Source organism: Pezoporus occidentalis, unplaced genomic scaffold (genome assembly GCF_034315485.1).
Source record: "Pezoporus occidentalis ecotype Australia unplaced genomic scaffold, CSIRO_AGI_Poc_V1 ctg38, whole genome shotgun sequence".
Taxonomy (NCBI): Eukaryota; Metazoa; Chordata; class Aves; order Psittaciformes; family Psittacidae; genus Pezoporus; species Pezoporus occidentalis.
In genome coordinates, this window is record NW_026915702.1 from 6927161 (window position 1) to 6950954 (window position 23794).

General features: G+C 39.4%; 1 protein-coding gene across 1 annotated transcript in view; it reads right to left on the reverse strand.

The window, feature by feature from the left end:
- RELN (reelin) overlaps positions 1–23794 on the reverse strand; it is a 282373-nt gene that overhangs the window by 170763 nt on the left and 87816 nt on the right. The window contains exon 4 of the mRNA XM_062632047.1: positions 21–91. Within this exon, the coding sequence (XP_062488031.1) occupies positions 21–91 (71 nt within the window). The remainder of the gene's footprint in view (positions 1–20; positions 92–23794) is intronic.

Genomic DNA, 23794 nt, shown 5'->3' on the forward strand with positions numbered 1-23794 from the left:
AATATGATGGTGGCTCTTACCTCCCTGTTCACACAGCTGTTGTGCTAAGGCATCCTTGAATATTACTTGGCCCCTATGAGTAGCTGTAGCCCTGTGAACATAAAAAAGACAGCAATAAATAATGTAGTATTTATTTATATATGCATATCTATATGCATGACTAATCAAATCAGAAGTCCCAGTCTGCTTTCTTCAGTGTTTTTCTTTCTCCACCCTTTTAAATTCATAAAATAACTTGTAGGGATTGTTTCTGTATAGCAAAAGAAAAGCTCCTAAAACCAAATGGCTAAATTGGTAATAAAAAGCAGTGGCACAGGCTTCACAGCAGTGAAGAACATCAGTAAAAGTAAGCGCATTGCAAAGCTAAGCACATCACTCTGCCTGGGAGAGCGTACCTGCCTCAGTGCAGGGCAGAAGAAATGTTTGCAGAGCTGCTGCCCTGTGACATTAACAGTCACACAACCCAGTAGGCAATAGCAATGGCAGTACTGTTATATGCTACTGGTAGAAATGCACAGCTTGAACGGGTGTCCAGGAATCCTCTGTGGAAACAAAGGGAGAGACAAGTAAGCTCCCTGCCCCAGGCCTCTGTCAAACATCTCCAAGAAAAAAGAACCCATGCAACATTTCTTGGTATGCTGCGCTGGGGTTTACTGCAAATTAAGTTGTTGTTTCTTTTATTTCCCTCATTGTTCAGACAAGCTAAAGCAGATCTTTACACTGCCTGTCCTCTAACTATTCACTTTCTGAACAATCTACTGTTTTCTTGGTCTCCTCTGGTCTCAATCTGTTTCTGTCTTTGTGAAAGTGATATGCCTATAGCTGCACATAGTTTCCATACTTGAGGTCTCACCAGTTTTGTCTGAAGAATGATTATTTCTCATTAATGACCTGTAGCTAAAAGAACAGCTAATGTACCATGCAGAAAGATTTGTCATTTTGTTTTCTCATAATCAGCTAGAAATACAATGCAGTTTGATTTGTTTTTCTCTTACAGAGCTGTCATGCTAACAGTGCTAGTCATTCTTTATTTCTAATTGCTCATTTCTTCCCTCTTCTCTAAGTGTAGTACTTCAAAACTTCAGTTTTGTCTCAGAGATTTCAAAACCTTTCAGTATTTGCAGTGTTGCCTTTGAAGTCTGATTTTTTGCAGCCAAAGTTCTTCAAAAATCTGCCTAGACTCGCACACACTTTTCACATGTGATTTTTATCCTTTCTCCAAATCAGTAATGAAAATAATTAGCATTAGTGGGCTCAAGATAGATCCATATGAACTCCTTGAAAGAGCCTCTCAGTTTAACAGTAAGACACTGAAAACTACTTTATGACTGTGGTTTTCCAGTGAGCTGCTTTAATGGAGCATGCCTCACTTGCTTAGGAAAACGTCAGAAAGGACAACAAAGGAATGATCCGAAAGTCAAAATACGTAATTCTTCTCTTGGCTACTAGTCCACTTACACTCACAGAAGAATAACAAAAGTAACACATCTAGTATTAAATTTTTCATACATAGTGGATCCTCAATGCAAAACCCATCTGCAAATGGTCAGAGTACAAACAGGACTAAATGAAAACTTCCCTGAAATCCACTTTACTTCCTGCTCATTTAGAAAAGCTCCACACCAATGTGTGTGTTGAGAAATGCAAATCTGTGGCTAGCTGATGCTCCTAGGCCTTTTAGGGCACTCCCTCTGCTTGTGGAAGGGAGCTGTGCTGCTTTTCCCTCCTGCTTGGACTTTCAGAAGCTAAATCTGCATGAAGCTAGAGCCTTGCCTCACCTGTTAGCTACAGTGTTTTGGCCACAGTCCTGAGATCACCTTACCAGTGTGAGGTGTTTGTAGTCCTTACCATGTGCACCATGGAAACTATTTTAGGATTTCCAACACTTACATAAAATACAGCAAAACATCATGCCATAGTTTTTCATCAGTATTTCTTCATCTGCTGTCTGACCAGTGACCATACTGAGTACAGAATGAAACAAAAACATCATCCCAGTACATAAAGGCAAGAAAGCTGAGTCTGTAAGTCTCATGAACTTTGCTGAATTTGCTAAAACTTTATTGTGATAAATATGCAAGAACCCATGATCACTACATATGTTTCTGCAAATCTCCTCATGAAGCACATGCAGATGAATTGAGTCAGAGTGGGACCAAACAATCTCCAAAGCCAAACTAGTGCCCAGGCTTCTTTAAAAGGATGAGATACTGTGATTTCCTCTAGCAGGTGAAAGTGGTAGGGCATCTCACAGCCAGCTGTGGGTCCAACACAGCACCAACAGACATGTTTTGCAAATGTGTTTCACAGCAGGAATTTCATGTTTTGAGCAAAACCCTAGCTCAACAGTGCTACTGGGCACATACATGAAAATGCCATGTTTAAGGAACAAAAGGTATTTTGTGTATTTCTATCCCTTCCCCAGTCTGACAGGGTAGAAGAGAGGGCTTTTCACAGACAATGAGAAAGAAAACTTATATTGTCAGTGGTCTGGGACTTCAGAGACGCTGTTTATGCAACAGCCCAGGATACAATTCGGGATGTGCGCAACAGTGATGGCAACCACAAAATTCCTTTATGAGGCAGACAGGAGCAAACTCTCAAAACACGGACCACATGCAGAGAGGAGCTCGAGTATGTGTCTGAATGCAACAAATACCAAATAACACCAATAATACCAAACTCTGTACTGTTTACTGGATCTCTGCATGCGTGTGAGAAAGAGAGGATGTGGGCAGAGAGCCATCAGCCAGTTGAATGATCTGCATCTTTCTCTGTCTATCATCCCTGGTTTGATAATGCAAAGTAGGAGTCAATTATTGCTGCTCCATAGCAGGAACAATCTGCCCCCCTGGGACAACAGTGCTGTGCAGTGAGGGCACTGCTGCTTCCTACAGCATATGCTCATGTTAGCATTGGTTTTGCAGTGGGCATATGTATGAGTTCTGCATCAGCCGGAGAGATATTAAGGGTATCACAACTGTCAGTTTACCAGTATTACCTGCTTGTTTTTCTATGCATTTAAGCTTTACTAATGGAGCAAATGACAACAATGCAGTGCAATTATGCATGACCTAAGCTACTTTTAGAAAGAAGTGCAAAATATAACTTTTCTATATTGAACTTTCTTTGCTGGCAATGTTCCTTTCTGACAGGTGAGATTCATGGAACCAGATCATGAATCTGGATTTTTCTCTTCTAAAAATACGTAACATATCCAAATCCATCCCTATATTCACACTCAAGTCTAAAACCTACATAATATTTATTGTAATTATAATAAAAAGAAACACAATGCCTGAATAAGATTACTAAAGAGAGAAAATTATTCAACTTTTAATTATGGGGTTGTATTTACGTATATATCAAGTAACTTATTTTTATGATGTTTATCAAGTTTCTATACTGTCCTTAATGTAGTTAAATACTTCTTAGATGAAGGCTAGCTACTAACTATTAATTGGTGTTACTCCAGACTAGTCTATAGTCTCACTCTGATTACAGAGTACACTATTTACGTACTTTATTTATTTCCAGCTAAAGGACAAGTGATTCATCAAATCTAACTGATCAGTCAGCCAAAGGGTAATGCAAATGCTTTGCATGTCCTCAGTGGTATTCTTCACTACAAATGAATCTTTCCAAAGGGATGAGAAATAAAAGGAAAATGGGAGGCAATGGGAACATCCTGACATGGTGAGAGCTTAGAAAGAAAAACAACTTAGAGGTAATAAGGCTTCTTTTAATATTAACTTAACACTTCCATTAGCCTAGATGTATTTCTCTGCTTGAGGCTATGCAAGAGAGAAAGGGGAAATTGTGGTTCTAAAAGTAGCAAGAGGAGATAAACTGCTGACAGAAGAAGAAAGAGGTCTGAACACAGGAAGACTACATCAGGTGTCAAAGCTTACTGTCAGTTCAAGGCATTACTAACCCTATGCTTCAATTACAGTAATTCTGTAAAGAATTTTCCCTCCTCAACTGCAACTATTCAAGTTGAAATCAGGTTCCAATAAAGACTTTTATATTGTCTGTCACTGAAAAGGAAAAAAGAAATATGACTTGCTGATTCTCTACTTAACTATACATAGTCCACATCACCTGTGAAATAGGACTTGAAGTGCCACCCTGCTCAAGTGCCAACAAGCTTAAAACCACTTTATTTGAGTACGGTATTGCCAGCTCCTCTGAACATAGCCTAAGTAATTCCAATTTGTCCCCTGTGCAATGGCACAAACCATTCCAGGTAATATGGGAGAAAGAAATCCAATGACACTTGTATACGTTCATGAACCTGTAGATAGAGAGGCGCACTACCAGCCTCCTGTTGATTAGATGCAGCATGCTGAGCTGTGTGTCCAGGAGCAGAGTGCCTGTCCCAGGCCCTCCCCTGAAGCTGTCATCACTTGCTTGTGCCCTGAGGTTAGCACACTCAGCACTTGCTCTGCCCTTACAGGGGTGTTTGGCATCTGTGCCTTTCCCTGGCACGGGAAGGCACTATGACAAATACATTTATGGGGGGTCTGGGAAAAAAAAATAAATCAGAGTTCCTACAGTACAACACCTCATATCATGACACCCCGGAAAGGTTTTCAATAGGACCTATTAAAAAGAGGTCAAATTTTTACCTGCACTAGCAGAGCTTAACCCTATGCCTGCTGCTAGCAGCTGCACTATAGGACATGGTTGGTTTCTGGGCTGCGAGCACACACTGAAGCCAGCTCATGTTAAGTTTCTCATTGACCAAGACCCCCAAGTCCTTCTCCGCAGGGCTGCTCTGGATCTCTTCTCTGCCCAACCTATAGCTGTGCCTGGGATTGTTCTGACGCAGGTGCAGGACCTTGCACTTGGCATCAGCCCACCTCACAAGCGTGTCAAGGTCCTTCTGGATGGCATTCCTTCCCTCCAGGGTATCAACCGAACCACACAGCTTGGTGTCATCGGCAAACTTGCTGAGGGCACACTCAATCCCCCTGTCCATGTCAACGACAAAGATGTTGAACAAGACCGGTCCCAACACCGACCCCTGAGGGACAGCACTTGTTACCAGTTCTTCACTTGGACATTGGGCTGTTGATCGCAACTCTCTGCGTGTGGCCATTCAGCCAATTCTTTATCCATTGAGTGGTCCATCATCAAATTGACATTTCTTCAGTTTAGAGACAAAGATGTTGCGCAGGACAGTGTTGAACGCTTTGCACAAGTCCAGGTAGACAATGTCAATCGTTTTGCCCCTACCCATCAGTTCTGTAGGCCCATCATAGAAGGCCACCAAGTTGGTCAGGCCTATCAACTGCCTTTACCTGAGAACACACTGCCATTAACAAAACATGCATCAAAACATTGATATGACTGTCAGAAAGTCTCACTGGATAAAACACACTATATGCAGAGATGGGCTATTTTTCCCTCCCGCACTCTACCTACACACTATGGATAGCTAATTGTAACTCTTTTCATGTTACTAGACACAACCTGCACCCAGCTAGTCTTGCAGAAATTTTACGTCATTCCATGTACCCTATGCAAAACATGCATTTTTAAAACCTACAACTTCAGCCACACTTGAGCATCTTTTAAAATGTGTAGTGGTCCGTGCACACTCCTGTGTGTTACCCTGATGTGTACATTTTTGACTGTATATGTATGTGGTCTAGCACACACAAGACACTTGTAAGACATAAGGTGGGTCTGGCTGTTACTCTTCAGCATTAAAAAGAAAGTTTATATGCTTGAGAGACAATATGATAATTTGGGGTAAATACAAGGAGAGGAACACTGCAGTTAAATGAAAGAGATTTAATGTACTGCATGGAATGGATTCAAGGCTACAGCACTTGAAGCAGAAGGGTGCACAGGCAGCTTTGGTCCCTACATTTCACAATTTATAAGAACATTATTTTGGAGTCCTAAAAACCACTAAACTTTTATTTGGTTGCAAGGTGTGAATACAAAAGAAGGATATAACAGAACAGTATATATGTATTATGAGAGAATAAAAAAGTAAGAATTATCATTTTAAACTGTACATAAACATTTTCATCCTCCTTTCCTTTGTACCTCAGAGAATAAAATTATGTTTTTTTTTAATTCTATCTAGTTTTATGTGACTGGAATGATTAGAGCGTCTTGCTGACTGAAAGCAGATTAGGACAATACTTTCTTCTCAGCTACAGGAAATCCAACATTTTCATTAGTATTTTGCATTGTGTGATTATAAAGGAAAGCAAATTCTATTTTTTCTACTTTTCAAATAAAGGGTTATTGCAGTGGCATTTGCCAAGCAGTCAGCTCATATAAATAATAAAACAAGCATCTATTGCCTCTCTACTGACACAGTGCCAACAAATACGTCCCTGTTTCCCACCTTTTTTAGTGTCTGGGAGAGAATGTCCTTGTCTCAGGTTTTGCAATATACTGTACTTTATTATCTAATGAAACACTGATTGTATGGATTTTAGTTTTTTAATGCATTGCATATTTATAACTGTTTGAAACCTATATTTAACCCTAAGCACGGAATATATTACATCTTTTGGTACAAAAAGTACTGGTTTTCCCAAATTTTACTTATTTAGTCTTCTAAGGCCACTATTCAATCAAGATAGCATTCAATCACATAAATTATCCTTCAAGGACAAAAAGCCCTGTGTCTTTTCCTGCATTGCAAGAGGAAACGTTAAAGTTACTGTGGGTTGTATAGTACTTGACATATCTAAAGAAACACAGAGGTAGTAAGTAAATGGACATGTAGAACATAGTTATTTCCTATATGCTTCTATGATGAGTGTTATTCTTTTCTTAACAACATGCACTAATTAAGTTTAACAGTGCTAATTTACAGGTGAGTTCAGAAGAGGCCACCAAGATGTTTGGGGCTGGAGAATCTGTGCTGTCAGGAGAGGCTGAGGCACCAGGGCTTGTTCAGCCTGAAGAAGAGATGACTGGGGGGACCTGACATCAGTCAGCTAAGGAAGGTTGTGCAGTTCCTCTCCACTGCTGCTGTATCCAACTGGATTAAAGCCCTGAGCAACCTGGTCTGACCCTATTTGGAGCTGGATAGTGGTCTAGAGACCTCCTGAGATCCCTTCCAGTTTGCATTATATTCCACACCCATGATTCTAAGGTTTTGGATGTCAGGTAAAAGCAAAGAAATAAAATCAAGGTTTGATTCTAATCAGATTAATCAAAACTTATTTTGAGAACTGCTTTTCATAATATAAAAGAATTAAACAGTCCATTATGTCGAGCACTTTGTGTAAATACCTGTGATACTGACGCTCCCTATCCACGAGTTTATGGTTGTGTATCTCAGAATATCCACCAGAAGTGCCAAGGATTCTGCATGATTCCAGAAGCTCAAGAGTTTGAAAGCAGTTGATGCTCTGGGGTTTTCTGGTGTGATATATTTTTTTACATGAAAAGTGATAAGAAATAACATATTCAGCTAATACAGTGAAAAGTTTAAAACACTTAAGATCTAGAAGCATAAGAGATCCTATGATGAAAACAATGTTGGTTTTAAGAGATTCTAAATAATGGAAAAAAAGGATTTTAAGGCTACCTTTTCAGTTCATTGCTCTCACGTCATCTGTATTGCTATCCATTTCCCAGTTAAAGTTTGAGCAGCCTGCTCTAACCTGCTTTAGCTGTTCCCAAAGGATGTTGCTAACAGCTGTGGATGAGCTGGATCACATGAGAATCTGGAACCTCATTCTCTGTATTTGCTGTACAACCCACACAGAGAAATCCTCAAATAGCCAAATTAACCCAATTTCTTTAAAAACCCTCATTTCAATATTAATTACATTGATGCAACTCGTGCATCCATAATATACAAAATCAGCTTACAATGGAAGGATAAAATCTGCCTCTTTATTCTAAAGCTAGAAAATGTTCCATCAAAAATCAAAGTGTCCGCAGGCTGCTCTCCAGAGCATGTGGGGCAGGTTTCCCTTCCCAAGGCTTCACCGAACACTGAAGTATTACACTCCTTGTCTAATGCTTCTTTGCACTCTCCCCACAGTCCTAGAAGTTTTTAGAGGAGTGAAAAATTAATGAAATATGTTAACCTTTCACAGACTGATCAAAATCAAACTAGGAAGAGACTATTACTGTTGGTATTGAAGACCTGTTATTCTCTCATTCTCATTTACCTCCTGCTTGCTGGGAATATGGTGAACCCCTTGAAAAAAATGCACGGTCACTAATCATACAAAGACAGTTATTTCTCCTGAATGGTTTTTAATTTTCAGCCAGATTTATGTGTTGGAAGAAAACATATATCCCTGAAGACCATACCAGCATAGAACTAGAAACAGGCAGGTGAAATACTGCCTTAGGAGAATAATTAATTCCATCAGCCACTGAAAAAATGACAAACTTGTTAAGTACCACAGAACCCAAGCCAAAACAAGCAGGTGGAATGACATCAGGTACATGGCATAAACTGGAGAGACTATGATGAAGGGGCCTGGCATCAATAGCAGGAGCTGGATGTACTGGCGAAGGATAGGAGACTATTCCTGGACCCTGGAGGCATTGTAGGTGACTGTGAGACATGGTGTGAGGGCATCTGTGGGAGTACTGCAATGTGGGTGCTACGGGGACTTACTGGCCCAAAACTGGGCTTCATGGATCCTGCCACTCATGGCATGCTTATGCATTTCTTCAGAGATGTTTCAGAGATGCCCATTTGAGTAATGTCTTAAGGTTTGGATTAAGACACACTCAGAGACCTGAATTACCTAAATAATTTCTAACCTCTCCCACCTCAGACGGAGAGATCAAATACAAACATATTTGAAAGAGAATCATAGAATGGTTTGGGTTGGAAAGGACTTTAAAATCATCTAGTTCCAACCCCCCTGCCATGGGCAGGGACACCTCACACTAAACCATGCCACCCAAGGCTTCATCCAACCTGGTGTTGAGCCCTGCCAGGGATGGAGCATTTACCACTTCTTCAGGCAACCTGTTCCAGTGCCTCACCACCCTTACAGTAAAGAACTTCTTCTTTATATCTAACCTGAACTTCCCCTGCTTAAGTTTTAACCCATTACCCCTTGTCCTATCAGTACAGTCCCTAATGAAGAGTCCCTCCCCAGCATCCCTATAGGCCCCCTTCAGATACTGGAAGGCTGCTATGAGGTCTCCACGCAACCTTCTCTTCCCCAGGCTGAACAGCCCCAACTTTCTCAGCCTGTCTTCATACGGGAGGTGCTCCAGTCCCCTGATCATCCTTGTGGCCCTCCTCTGGACTTGTTCCAATAGCTCCCCCATGTCCTTTTTATGTTGAGGACACCAGAACTGTGCACAATACTCCAACTGGAGTCTCATAAGAGCAGAGTACAGGGGCAGTAACAACCAGTTCTCAGTGTCTTTCCACAGTAGGTCCTGTTCTCCAGTCCTCCTTTCCAACCCAGCAACTTCCAGGAGCTGTTAAGCCTGAACAAAGCCCTAGTGATCACCTTGCAGAGCGTTAGCAATGGCCCAGCATCACTTAGTGCTGGCCTCCACTTTTGCTGTGGATGGGAGCTCTGTCCCTGTGAGCCGGCAACTGTGGTCAGGATCCAACTTCCCTCTTGCTGCCAGCTCCAAAATGGGTGAATTCAGCTTCTTCTGAGCCATGAGCAGAATTCTTTCTTCCTCCACCCAAGAAACCATGACCCCAGAGAGGATCATAGGACCATAAGAAAACTGAGGCTGGAAGTGACTTCAGGAGGTCTCCAGACCAACTTCCTGCTCAAATCAGGGTCAGATATATTCATCAAACACATACAGCCCTGCTTTGCTTTTTGCCAAACTGCCCAACAGCACATCCATGTTCACAGTTCTGGTATTTGTGGATGTTTTTGCATAATAAAACACTACTAGAACTATCAAGATTATGTTAAACAAAAACTGCTGTTTGAACTTTAGCTTGAATTAGTCGCTCACTTGACCCAGGCATAAATTCTCTCAATTTACAACTCATTTGGACAGCAGCCTCCCATATAATATACTGTTCCAATAATAATGAGCTGGAACTCATGTTTCTTACTAGGAAACAATCCATGACTTATCTTACTCGGAAATAAATTACCCTAAGCTACACTGCCATAATATCTTCTTTTGATAATGTATTGGTAATTCTTTAAGCTTATTACTGAAAAAGACATCAAACTCTAAAAACACTTCTCTTAAAGTATTAATGAAGAGATTTATAACCACAGCCTTTAAAAAAAAAACACCAAACTAACAGAGAATCTAAGCAAAAATGTAAAAACTTCAGGATAGATAGATGTTCTTTGTTACCAACTCATTTTTCCTCTGAGTACAGATTTGTTTTCAGAAGTCTTTGGCAGAATGAGCACAACACCAGAATGAATCTTTGTAGGAAAATATCCTGTTGATGTTCTGCACAGTCCCAACACCAGTCCCAGGTGAAGAAAAAAAGGCAATTATTGGGTGAAAAGCTACCAGACTTCGACTCTTCATTTATCTGCTAATGACAGTTTCCAGTCAAAAGAAATATATTGGGAATTCAGTTCAGTAATGCTGTCAGGAAGGCAAACTTTTCAAATATACACAAATAATTACTGCTCTGTTACTTGAAATACTGCTTGGGAGCTCATATTCCCATGTCTGGAATCCCAAATACCAAGTATTCCAGATGAGGGCATTCATTGGAGACCTGCACATCTGGTGCTGTATACAGCAGTAACAGTGGAAATTAGGGAAATTCATCTGCAATTTGTATAGCTAAGAAGTTTATGGTTGATTAATAAAACAGCAAACTTGAGCTAACGCTTAATGACAAAAGAGAACTGAGATTCTAAGGGAGTTTTCAGAGTACCAGAGTTTTAAATTTTTTTTTAAAGACTGCATCAAAGAAACAACAACAAAAAATGTGGGTTTGCTCTTGTGATTCTCTCCTCTTCAACTAAAAAACCGCTGCATTTAATATAAGCCCCTGTACCATTAGGGAAGAGACACTGCTCAGGTTAAATTCAGGAGCAGCAGTGACATACCATCCCCTAGATAAATCTTCCCATACAGTCTAAGTAAAACTAAACAGACTTCCAAGGATTGTCATTATGGAAGGATTCATAACAGATATTAGTTTTGATGCAAAGTCACATAAAGGTATCACAAGTATTTCCCATTTTAAATGGCAACTACCCATTCTGAATGGTCACCAAACATCTGTTGATCTCTGGAAAATAAATCCCACATCTGTACAGAAAATGGCTGAAATATTGAAAACCTACAATGAAAAAAAACATGATAGAAGCTAGAAGATACTGTGTCCCTATGGATAGGATGAATGTAGCTGTGAGTCAAAAGACTTGAAGTAAGACCCATCAGACAGATGGAAGGAATAGCAGTAAACTGGTAAAGGCATACAGATGACAGAGATTCAATTATCTTATTCAGAGGAAAATAAGACATATCTGAGAACAACACCTAAAAACAATGCTGTAAAAATAGCAGCACTAACTATGCAGTACCACTTGTTTGGTACATGCTAAGAAAACAGGCAGACTTCATTCATTGGCAAAGATTAACTCTGCTATGTTATTCTAGTAGGAAGACAGCAAAAAACAATGTACTGCAAACAACAAATAAAACATTTTAAAATACAGCCCATGATCTATGCCTTTTAGCTTCTGGCTACATCCATTTTTGAGGATTCATCAGTTTAACAGCTCATAATAGGTTTGGATTCACAGAATCATAGAATGGTTAGGGTTGGAAAGGACCTCAAGATCATGTAATTCCAAGTCCCTAAACCTTCTTGCATGACGTTACTGCTCATCTTCTGTTTCGATTTTACTGACCCATCCCTTACATTTAAACTGAAGACTCTGTTTGTATGTTAAAAATACTCAGTGGACACATGTTTGCCTGTATGGTTTAGGTTCAGAATTTCAAATGATGTATTTATTTTTATTTCTCTCTATATATTGCACCTAAACATTCTCTGGCTGTATTACTGACTCTATATAAAATTATGTCAGTATTTTCCACACTGGTATTTGCTCTTTTGAAGTTTACCAATAAGAACACTGTAAAGAATTTTGATCTGTTTTGATCAGCTTTCAATGCTGGTAACAGAAAATTTTGCTATTACTTAGTGACTGAACTGGACATTTGCCTGGGAAATGGATCTGTACTATGTCACCATGCACAGCAGTCCCCATTTTCAAACATAACCTTCCTAATGAAAGGACACACAACATAACAAAGAAAAATGACCCTAGCCACTGTTATTTTAGAAGTACTAGAAGATTAAATAAGCTTGCAGTTATTGCACTGTTAACCTCTGATCCTAAAGGAGCTCTGTGGTCTTGAACACATTAATATCATTAAGCAGGTACTATTTCCTGAGCCCCCTTATGCCCTGCCTAAGGATGCCACAACTAAGAAGATATCCATTTTCTTTGTAAAACCGAGGAGAAGGTGTCCCAAACTAGTCTGCTGTAGTTTGGGTGCTGGCTGCCAGCAGAGCTGGGAGGGATGCCCAGGGTGCCGTAAGGAAGACCTGGGAATCTGTGGGCTACAACTTCCTATGAAACCAATGGATCATTCAGTATCCACACACCTTCCCAAAACCCACTGGTCACATCCCCAACATCACCCAGCACAATAGTGGGCGGAAAGGCTCCAAGATATCAATGGCCCCACAGGCCATCATTGCAGGGGGAGGAAGGGCCAATGGGGTGTTCAGGATAAAGCATTTTTGGAAGACATTTAAGCAATAAAATACTAATGGGAATTTCTGATTTTCACGTAGAGATGTTTTTTGTTCTAGAAGAGTGTCTAAGTCTTTGGATAGAATTTTTAATTGCAAAGCCAAGGTAAAAAGATAATATTAAGCCAAACATTTCCCTTTCAACATATTTTTAAGTGAAAAAAAAACCAAAACCAAACACACAAAAAAAAAACCAAAAAAGACAACAAACAAAAAAAAAACCCAACACTCTTCCAGGTTTGTGTACAAAATTTTGTCATATGTTTACATTTATTTTTTCCCTCATTCTAACACAAATGTTCTTCTAATCTTCATGACAAAGCAAACATTGTCCACTGAATAAAGTTTATAGTAGCTCTAGTCTTTTAGTCAGGCCTGTAAAGAGAACAGAAATCCCATTTTTGGAGGCATGACAGGTCTCTGAAATGTGCTTCCTTTGCATCTCAGAAAGAAATTCAGACACTCTCAAATTTTCATCAAATGAAACAATAAAAGCATGATTATCTTAGAGCAGATAAAATAGCACCATGGGGCCAGAGGGCCCATAGGATGTGTCCTGCCTCCACCACTGCAGATCAAGGACAGGCAGCTGTGACAGCAAGCTGCGGTGAGGGGTACAGGCAATACAACTCCTTTACACATTGATCCATGCTTATTCCAAATTTATATTCACAGGGCAGGGCATGAAAGCTGTGACATGAGGAGCCTGAAGTCTGATTTCTCTCCCTGTGCAGCGATATGCTATTTGTTTTGTGGTACTTTGTTTCCATTAAGAACAATAGTTCAAAATACTGAACAAAACTTATTCCTTCATTTCACAAAATATGGGGTTTTCTTGTTTTGCTATAGGTATAAATATTAGTATTCTCTCATCAATGTAACTCCTTTCAGTCATATATTTAAAATACGTGATGACTATTTTGGTAAGTCTGAGAAATGTTGAAGAGGACATGTCCCACTTCTTACAGCCAGGCAGTGAACAAACTTCTAGCAAATGACAGCTCTGGAGTCACCCATAGATCTTGCATAATTAGCACTTCTAATAATTGCATCAGCAGCATGAAGAGTTAAATGTTATTGCTTCAGAATTACCATTATATATGAATGGTGCTGTCAAGAGTTCATATACACTTGGAATAACAGTGAGGTAAAAGCACATTTTCAAGTCGGCACTGATCCTAAGTTTAGGCTTTTGTAAGATTATTTTGTTTTACAAACGCTAAATGGGACAGAAATATTTACATAAAATTAATAAAAAGTAAACAGATACTAGATAAATATCCTTACAGGCTTTTTGATGCTTTGGATTTCAATGCACTAATTCAAGAGGAATTTGAAGAGGTAATTAAAGAAAGATTAAATTGAAGGTTTATTTATATTCTGCAGGGAGAGAAGTAAAAATAACAGTAATAAATACCAGAAAGTATTAGATTTTTAAAGTGTAATTTAAATAATTGACAATGCTACTTATTGCACAGAATAGGCAAGACTTACCTTTAAATTTATACATTCCCTTAAGAATAATTTTAAGTATATTCATGAAAATATATTCCTTTTTGGCTTGCAGTAAAAATAATGACACCATTTGTACCCAAATAAATAAAACCACAAATGTTATGCACTTGACAAACTGCACTGTATTGCTATATATTATTCCCACAGAGAACATAAGGGTATATAGAGAGGGTCTGAAATGCAATCAGAAGAGGTATTGTAAAGCATATTTTTGACACCTTCTAGCCCAGCCTACACCTAAATGAGAGATTGGTGCCTCTTATGAATTAAACATAATTCCTGATTTATGTTCTGTTACCCTTGTATCAAAAAACATGGTTCCAGAGCAATGTCACTGTGAATTCATTTAATGATATTGATGATACATCTAACACAGAGAATACAAAGTAACAGGCAGTGCAGAACATGGCTTTATAAATCACTTCTGTAGAGCATAAGGCAATAAATAACAAGCCATGGATTCACTTCAAGTTATGATAAAATACTTACGCTACTTGTGCAGCAAATTACAAATACCTAACCATTTCTGGTAAAAATATGAAACTTCTGATGAAGGAATTTTACCAAATCACATTGTATATATTTGACTTCAGATATAACTAGGTTTGAATTAGATCTTTCCTTGTAACAAGATGAAAATTGCAATGAAAATATTGCAACTATGTCACTGTCGACACTATTCACAGTCCAACAACACAGCGTGCCTAGACATTTCTGGTACCTGCATATCTGAATTATTCATCTGCTTCTACAAGTTACTGACTTGACTGCTGCGTAAACAACTATTCCAACAACTATTAGTGCTGTTGCACGTCTTCAACTAAGCATGAAGACTCATGTCCTGAGAGCTCACTCACTTTTTGTTAACAGCATCTTACGTCATGAGAATATCTCCTGTCAGTTGTGTACACCAATACTTACACTTAGTGAGGCTCACTACTGATGCAGTACCGTGCGGGTCAATGTGATTTAAAATAGCAGAATGTGCTTTACTAACAGAGATTAGTAAACATTTTCTTTAAGAAAATTAGAATTAGAGGACAAGAAATTATTAATTTACAACTTATCTGACACTAAAGATAGTTAAGAGTTATTAAGGTTGAGAGTCTTTGACTGGGAAACCAGCTAAGTTGCTTCTTATGGGCTTTCTAGTATTTTGGGGTATTTAATTTCAAGTGTTGGCTTTGCAATTACTCAGCATGAGTTATGTATCTTTTTATCTGTGCCTGAGAAATAGTAAAACCACCTCCAATTACACTTACTGGTTATAAGTTTTTGAAACCTTTAGAGATCCAATTTCATATATAGTAATGTAGGAACTGTAAAGCTGAATTATGAACCTGTGGTGTACGTCGTAAGCGGTACCATGGATATAACAACCATAAAGTAAGAAGTTTGCTTCCCCAGAAACTGCAGCATGGTCCTCACATATGACCTCAACAGGGGAGTCTCTCACATAAAGTTGTGCACGAACGTCTCTCCCTCCTTGTTGGATCTGCTAATGACTACAGAGGACACTATCAGAGAAAAGTAATCGTGCTTGAAAGAGCAAGATTATAAGCCTAAGAAATGTGGTTAATGGACCATGCACCTGACCATGCTGGCTGAAGCCCAAATATTGTTCTTTCAGGATATTTAGCCTGTTTAGTCAAGAAAAATGAAAAATAGCAGTCTGACCATTTGTACATTGTTGGACTCAGAGTGGCTGTTTTATTCCTTTTTAAGTCTATTAACACAAAGGAAAACTTCTGTTGGTAAAAATCACAGTGAGAAAGCTGGGGGCTGAGACTGAGTGCAGGAGATGGACACTGTCCCCTTTTCATACACATTATGATAAAATCTTTTCACAATCACTTTATGTCTCAGTTACCAAACAGACATTAAAAAAAAGGAAATAAAACTGCTTGACTTACTACAACAGGATCTGTGTCAAGCCTTGGCTTGGGCTTCCCAAAACTGTTTTGGCTACTCTACCTCTGTTCCTTTTCCCAGTAAAGCAGTGATCTCCAGCACTGTTACCTCCTAGTCTGACATTCTGATAGTGAGGATTGCCACATACTAGTAAAATGAAACAAAACAGGTCTGGAAGAATTACGAAGCTTTCACTCAATGGTTCCTACTTTTCCCAATGTTTTTTTAGGCAGGGTGCTCACTTTCTGCACAAACTCTTCCCAGGCCTGGTTTAACCTACACCTCACAAGCTTCACTGCCTCACCACAAGTTCACTCCTTTTTATTTCCCAGATTGTTTTTTCTGTTCCCAATCATTTTTGTATTTCCCAAAATAGTCCTAACAATTTGCCAGTGGGAAACACAGTAAACAGCTCTAGCTCATCTAGAATTATATCTCCCATTTTAACTTTTACTTGGAAAAGAAACCACTTTTACATTGTTTTAACTACATTTTTAGAATACAAATGTGATTATACTCCATGTATATGAACTTTAGTGCTAAAATTTAGGTTCATTTATCCATAACTGTGTATCAGCTGCTGGGAAACCAAAGATTATACTACTTGCTATAGGACTTCCCCTTGTTGTTTATTTCAACAACCTCCAACAGCCCTTTCCATGCTAACAGCTGCATAGTTCTTTTGCTCTTTAATTCGTTTCAGTGGTTGCATGAGCAGATTGAGGTCAGAACAATGCCCTCAAAACTCCTAGTGGCAAACCACTGGTGTTACGTATATTAAATCTGAGATGGCCATAGCCCAGACTTTTCCACATAAAAAATCCTGAGTCTGACCCAGTTATCCAGCTTTGGCAGAGGTTATTCTATATAAAAAGGAACTGTTTTTCCAAAGAAACATAGAAGCAGAAACTCATTCCATATATTGTAAGCATTCGACACAGACAAAGCATCAGCTCAGTCTGTAGAGACCAGGCTCAACTGTAAAATTCATCAAAATAAAGCTTTAAAATATAAAGATAAATATAGACTCTTATGCTAACAATGACAGCCCAAGTCATTACTGGGTTTCTACCTACCATTTCAGCTGCCTGTCCTTATTCTAACAAAACCCTGAAATTAAGTACTGCCAGCAGCAAGTTACACTTTTCATGTTTTGCCTTAGTAGACCAGCAAGCACTCTGTAGCTGAAGACAGCTATTCTTAGTTTGATGCTATTTTGGTAACACTACTGCTGATTTAACTTTGCCCATACAGCCTCTCTGAATGCATATCTTCACACACGTGCAGCAGGAGGTCAGCTCTCTGAGGGTGCATTCTCTGCGGTGTGCTGCCCAGCCCCGGCTGGAAGTGTTCTTGGCCTTTGGCAAGTGCTTAGTGAGAGTAAATGTGAAGGAATGCACAGGCATGAAAGGTATTATTACATTGCTATTTGTTATGCTAATTTTGTTAAGGGTCTGTCAGAATTTCATTATAAATCATATCTTCAAGGGGCTCATAAATCAGCCATGAAATGTATTCTGCACTCACACTTTCCCACAGAGCAAGTCCTAATAACATTATTACTTTGCCAATTTAAAACAAAAAAGAAACAAGGTTTATTAAAATTCTATTTATTAACTTTTCAAATCTTATCTGAAAGTGTAAAGATATTGTTAAAGCACTGCTAAACAGAGCAATGCAAAGCTTCTAGTGCTGGCAAACACTAAGCTTCATTTACACTATGATTTTGTTACTATCTAGAAGTCTAAGGAAACTCATGAAAACTTCATACACTTGGCTTAATGCTGATGTTTTGGCTGAGGTTTGTACCATTCCATCTCCCTTTGTCACTGGATCTTCAGTGCTCCTGAATCTACCAGCTACCCACCAAAACCTCCATGAAGCTGGGAGCACCAAGACACGTGCCACAACCCCCAGAGGTCCAGGGCATGCGCAGCTCCACCGCTGGCTCCAAGGTAAAAGGATCATTGTTGGGAAGGGTTAACTACTCTCTGTCCTGGATTTGGCACAAACTGATAGCTCCAGCTGGGAATTCACATTCCAAGTCACATTCTGTACTAGAAACCCCTGCTGCGAAAAACGGGATAAAACCCCAGCTTTGAAATCCAGCTTGACTGCATATGAGATAGAGTCACAAGATGCCAATGCAAATAAACTACCTTTACTGACAAATGTAATGGTCATCCAGTAGTCATATATATCCTGTTATACAACACCTGTCAAACTCAGAAATACTTGTTTCTGAGTTTTTTAAGGTTTTATTTCTTCTCCTAGTCCACAGGGACTTGTAGCCAAAAGTCCTCCAGAACTCTGAAAATAGTCATGAACTGTAAATCTAGCTACTACTTAGATCCTGGGTGGGTTACAAATCAACCATGGAAATATCCTTACAAATATAAGTAAACATGACATATGTTAAATATTAGCAAGTGTGAGATCTTTTTATTATTGTTATTTTTATTTCATTCAGCTAACACACACTAATAATTTATAACCATAAAGCTTCCCTCTGGGATGCTTTGCTTTTGCACCACAACAAAGCATTAAAAAATCAACCCTTAAAAGCTTAACAACAGAAAAGGCCAAGTGCAATCTATATGAACTGAAACTAATTACTTTTATGACAATCTACTTATCTACCGCATCAGTCTGGCAATCTAATGCATGAACTCCCAGAGCCTTAGTGTCTACAGGTTGTGCCATATGGCACTGCAAAGTTAGATTTAAATTTGGCTTCAATCTGTGGTCATCTCTGTAAAGGCGCAAATAAATGTTCTAACAGATACATAAGCAGTGCATTCATTGTCAGAAATTTAACATAAACAATTTGCAATTTTCTAAAGCACGAATTACTCACACGACACCTGGCAGTGCTCTGCCAGGATTGTGAAATTTTTCACCACTGCCATGTACCTTGCTGCCATAGGAGAGTAACAAATGAGCCTCGTAAAAAGGAGAAAAGGCTGGCATGGATGTTCTGTGCATTACTGTGGTAGGGAAGGATTAACAGAAAAGGGAGTGGAGGGACATGATATGTTAAAACAATGCCACGCAAACAGAAATATTTGCAAGACCACATTTCAGATCCCTTAGTAAAAAGTATTGAAATCCTTGCATGGGTTAGAAAAAAATAAACATCCTCAACAAGCTACAAAGACAGTGTCATCATTGACTTCAGATCTACTTGCCCTCCCCACATAAGAATAAAGCTGAAGTTCCTCATCTGCCAGCACAGACAACTGCTTGGTAGTGATAAACTAGTGGTTCCCAGTCAAGAGACATCTCACATGGCTTTGCAAGGGAGGAAGGGGGATTGGGACACTGTTTCTTCCCTTCCCTTGGCAATTTGAGCTGCATATCTCCTGGTAGAGGAGACGGCAGCCACCACAGTGTGGTTGTTGCCTCCTGCAGGCAGAGACCTCCCAGTGGTGACCATTGCACCCAGGCTAAGCTAGCAGAAGAGAGACATGAACTAAAGCCAACAACAGTTTATAGTGCAAAGAGCAACTTGGAAGCAGAGCTGTCTTTTCTGTCCCTTTATTCACCTGATGCTGGGACTCTTGTTTGCTGAGAGCAACCAGAATAAAAAAGTGAAAGTAAAACTGTCTCCTAACAAGATAAAGGCTCCACAGAGTAAGAAACCCATTTCTGAAAGCCACTAGAAGACATGCCACCATTCTCCAAAGCAGTGATGTTTTCATCATGTTAAGTAACAACAGAAGTCCAACCTCTCAGACCTTGTGTGAAGGTCACTCCAAAATACTCTCCTTGAAACAAAAAAGACAACAATTTGCACACAGATAATCGGAATGGTGACCTAATTGCCCATGCTATTTAAAACACAAAGCTCTGGCTAAGAACACTGGACACCCACAGAACAGTGCCAGCTCTAGGAGCAAAGGGACAGTAGCTCCAAAGCTGGGCAGTTCACCCAAACGAAAGGTCAGCTCCCCCTGGCAAGCAGGAAAATACCCAAATAGATTTCATGGCTGCAGGCAAGGTAAAGTCACAGCTGCAATATTTGCCCCTGCAGACATCACAGTTAAAATTGCATGTGACTTTCAGCACGACTCAAGTGCCGCAAGGGGATCTGGTTTTATGTAGGGCTGGCAGCCAAGGAAGCCAAGCCCCAGATGCACCAGGGTGCCTCACTGGAAGTTTCTTAGGCATACCTGATCAAGCACATGCAGTTTCCACAGCCTGATGAAGGCAGAGGGTCTCTCCCAAACTCCCAGAAGCAGGAGCCTGACTAGCCATGCTTCTGCATATCTACCTTTTAACAGCATCCTGAATCCAGCTCCAAGCAAAGTAGCCTCAGTAAACTTCAGTAAACCATGGATGCTAGTGACTCTGCTCTACCTTTTCAGTAGCAGACCAAAGGGCAAAGCAGCAAACCTGGAAACTGTCAATACTGACCCAGCTCCCAGTTTGGTCCTAGGATCTCCCTTCACAGAGCAGGACTTTTCCCACCCACTTACAAGCTAAAACCTTCCATTAAAACCTCACACTGCACACCTGCTTACAGCCAGAGGAAGGAATCAAAACATATGAATAAGGAAAAGCCTAGCAGACAGACAAGTGGTCTGAGTTTTAATCCTTAGTTCTTCTATGGGGCTGGAGTCCATGTGTCTCTATGGATGTCAGAATGTCATGTCACGACATATGCAGCAGAGAGATGAGTTCCAGCTCCTCCTAGCCCTGGATGGCTCCATAAAGATCCACCTTCAGTATGTCAGCTTTCGCCATCTCCAGCTTATGTTGTGTGAATTAATGAGCATGCCCACAGCTTGCAGAAAACAGGTGCTACCACTTCAAACCCAAATTCAATCCCAGGGATGCAGATCAGGTATCTCTGAGCCACAGCTACCAGCACATCATGCTATGACCAGGTTTACAAGCTTAGGCTATGCAACAGCAGAGATGACACTGGGGAGGGTATTCCCCAGGTAGCTGAAATGGTGTTGAAACCATGAAGAAGAGATACGTATGATCCCTGCCTGACACACTCAGTTCCCCCAGGAGAGGAGCTCCTCCTGGGGCTGGAAGCGGCACAGGTATCTAAATTCTTCCATTTGCTAAGCCATGAATCCTCAATACTGCCTTCACTCAGAGAAGTACTGACTATGCAGCATCCCTTTCAGACTTGGGTTTTGTTTCAGTAAGGACAGTTACTATAAAATTAGCAAATGGAAAAATCCCTAATATTAGTTGGTGGTATTTATAGTGGATGAGCATTGCTTTCACTCTACTGTGTTACGAGAATAAACCTTTCTAATAATTGTACAGGAACAAAAAGGCAATACTCCCAAATGCTATCAAACATTACCTTCTGATTTGAATGCACTTCAGACAGTTTTGGGTTTATTTGGGCTTTTTTTGTTTATTTTTTTTTTAAACTTTAGTATCTCCTGGAGATGTCATTTTCCCTTTTAATTTTGGCAATCTTACAAATTCTAGGGAAGTTTCCCAGTATCTCACATGCTGTCACAGCATCTTCAAGCCATCTTTACAGCTCTTCCTTCATAATTTGTGTAAAGAAAAACTTTCAGCTCATCATTGCAACAGCTGCTAATGAAGATCTCTAGGCTTTCTTCTAATTGATAAAGAGAAAATGACAAACACTTTAAGTAGCCATTAAACTGTGCTAAATCAATGGTGATTTACACAGAATTTCTATAGGAGCATACAGCACAGCCACTTTAATATCAAGTGAGTTAATTGTGATCAATGATATGACAGCGGAAGGCAAATGAGTTCTTAATGACAAGAAACTTTGAATGTTACAGAAATAGAAGCTAACAAGAAACCTCTGATGCATTTTTCACATTATGTCATTAGGAACTACCATGTTGAAAAATGTAAAAGGAAAACATGAGTATTTTAAAGACTTACAGATTACTAAATTTTATGAAACAATAAAGTTAGGAAAAAAGGATAGTTCTTTTAACATTATTTTTTCCCTGCATTATTGGAAATTTAATTTAATAGGTGTTACACTAATTTAAAAGCTATCATTAGAGAATTCAGGGTTATTTTTTTTAGCCAGTGACTACAAGAGTAAAGACTTTGTCCTTGTCTCACTTTTTCAAGCCCTTTTGTTTAACTTGTAGATTTTAATGTGCATCATAACACCTCTCATCCAGCAGTAAGAAATTCTCTGGGGAACACTTGCAGAAAATAGGACATTGAGTCCATAATTAAAGTAATCTCTTCCCAGGCAGATGCTTCAGTTGGCTCTGTTATCACATATTACAAAAGGCATCTTGAGGCCTATAAAATGTGTGGCAAATGGCTTTGGAGATGAGAAACAGCAATTTTTCATCTAATTTTGATCCATAGACATGTAAGTACTGGATTGCCACTTTTTGGTATGGAGCCAAATAACTATTGTGGTTGTTGAAATAAGCTTGGCAGTAACCAAAATTAAAGAGTACTCCAGCTTTTATCCTCAGTCAGGAAAGCCTTTTTCTAACCATCTTTGCACTTAGCAAATAGCATGCCATCTCAAATATGCGAGTTAATGCCTACATCTGGATTTAGAAGAAAGGCTTTATGCAGCTTAACTCACCATACATATTCTGTCTCTATTTGCTTGTTAAAAACATCATTCAAATTACGGCCCTTTGCAAAACAGTCTGTGATATTGATTGGAAGAATTTCGACTGTTTATCTTCTGTATTAGGATGTTTAGGACATTGCTCTTTGAATGTGTAAGTAGGTTCTGCAAAGTAATTTGCTCATATCAGTTATAATCCTTTGCATATACACTAAGGCTGATAGGAGCTGGATGAGTTCATGGAGCATGTTTTCAGTTCCTGAGTGCAACTGATGTGTTGTATGTGAGCAATATCTGATCTCAAACTACAAAAAAAAAAAAAAGAAAAAAAAGAAAAAGAGATTTACTTTCTTCCATTATTAATTTCTTCAAATTTTTATTTTAAACTCCTCCCTACTTGGGTGGGAAATAATCGAGATTGCTGGAGATCTGCTTATTCTTTAAGACTTTAAAATATTTTCTTTTTCACAGAAAACGTCTCAAGGAAATGTACATTACTACTTGGGCTAAAAAGCTCTTGTTGAGCTAAGAGGGACATTTAGAACACTGAAATGACAATACTATATTTGTTACATTTCTAATAAGATCTAAAAGATAAAAGCCAATAAGCAATAAGGAAAACAATGCCGTGTTAGGAAAACTCTATTTCATAATGTTGCAGTGGTATTTCATCTGTAAGATATGTTATGGGAGCAGCCATTAATCAGTAACAACAGCCAGAAAATGACATGTGAAATACTTTGGTAATTTCAATTAGGGTAGGAGCTCCAAGCCTTCTCCTGTGTGGTAACACTTCTTTATCACAACAGAATGGAACAGAATACTCACTGAGAGTTGCTATGATGACGACCCCATTATTATGATGTCATTTCAGCATTCACCATTACACCATCACTATGTCATCAGCAGCAGCAGCAGAGTAGATGACACTCTGGCACCTGTCTGAGACTTCTGCTCCCACGATTGAGCTGCTGCCCATCAGGAAATGCTGAGAACCCAATGTGTGAAGGCTGGCTAGACCAAAAGTCCTGTTTCTTCCCCAAGGAGCTCACAGGCCTGCTATGTCACAGACAGTC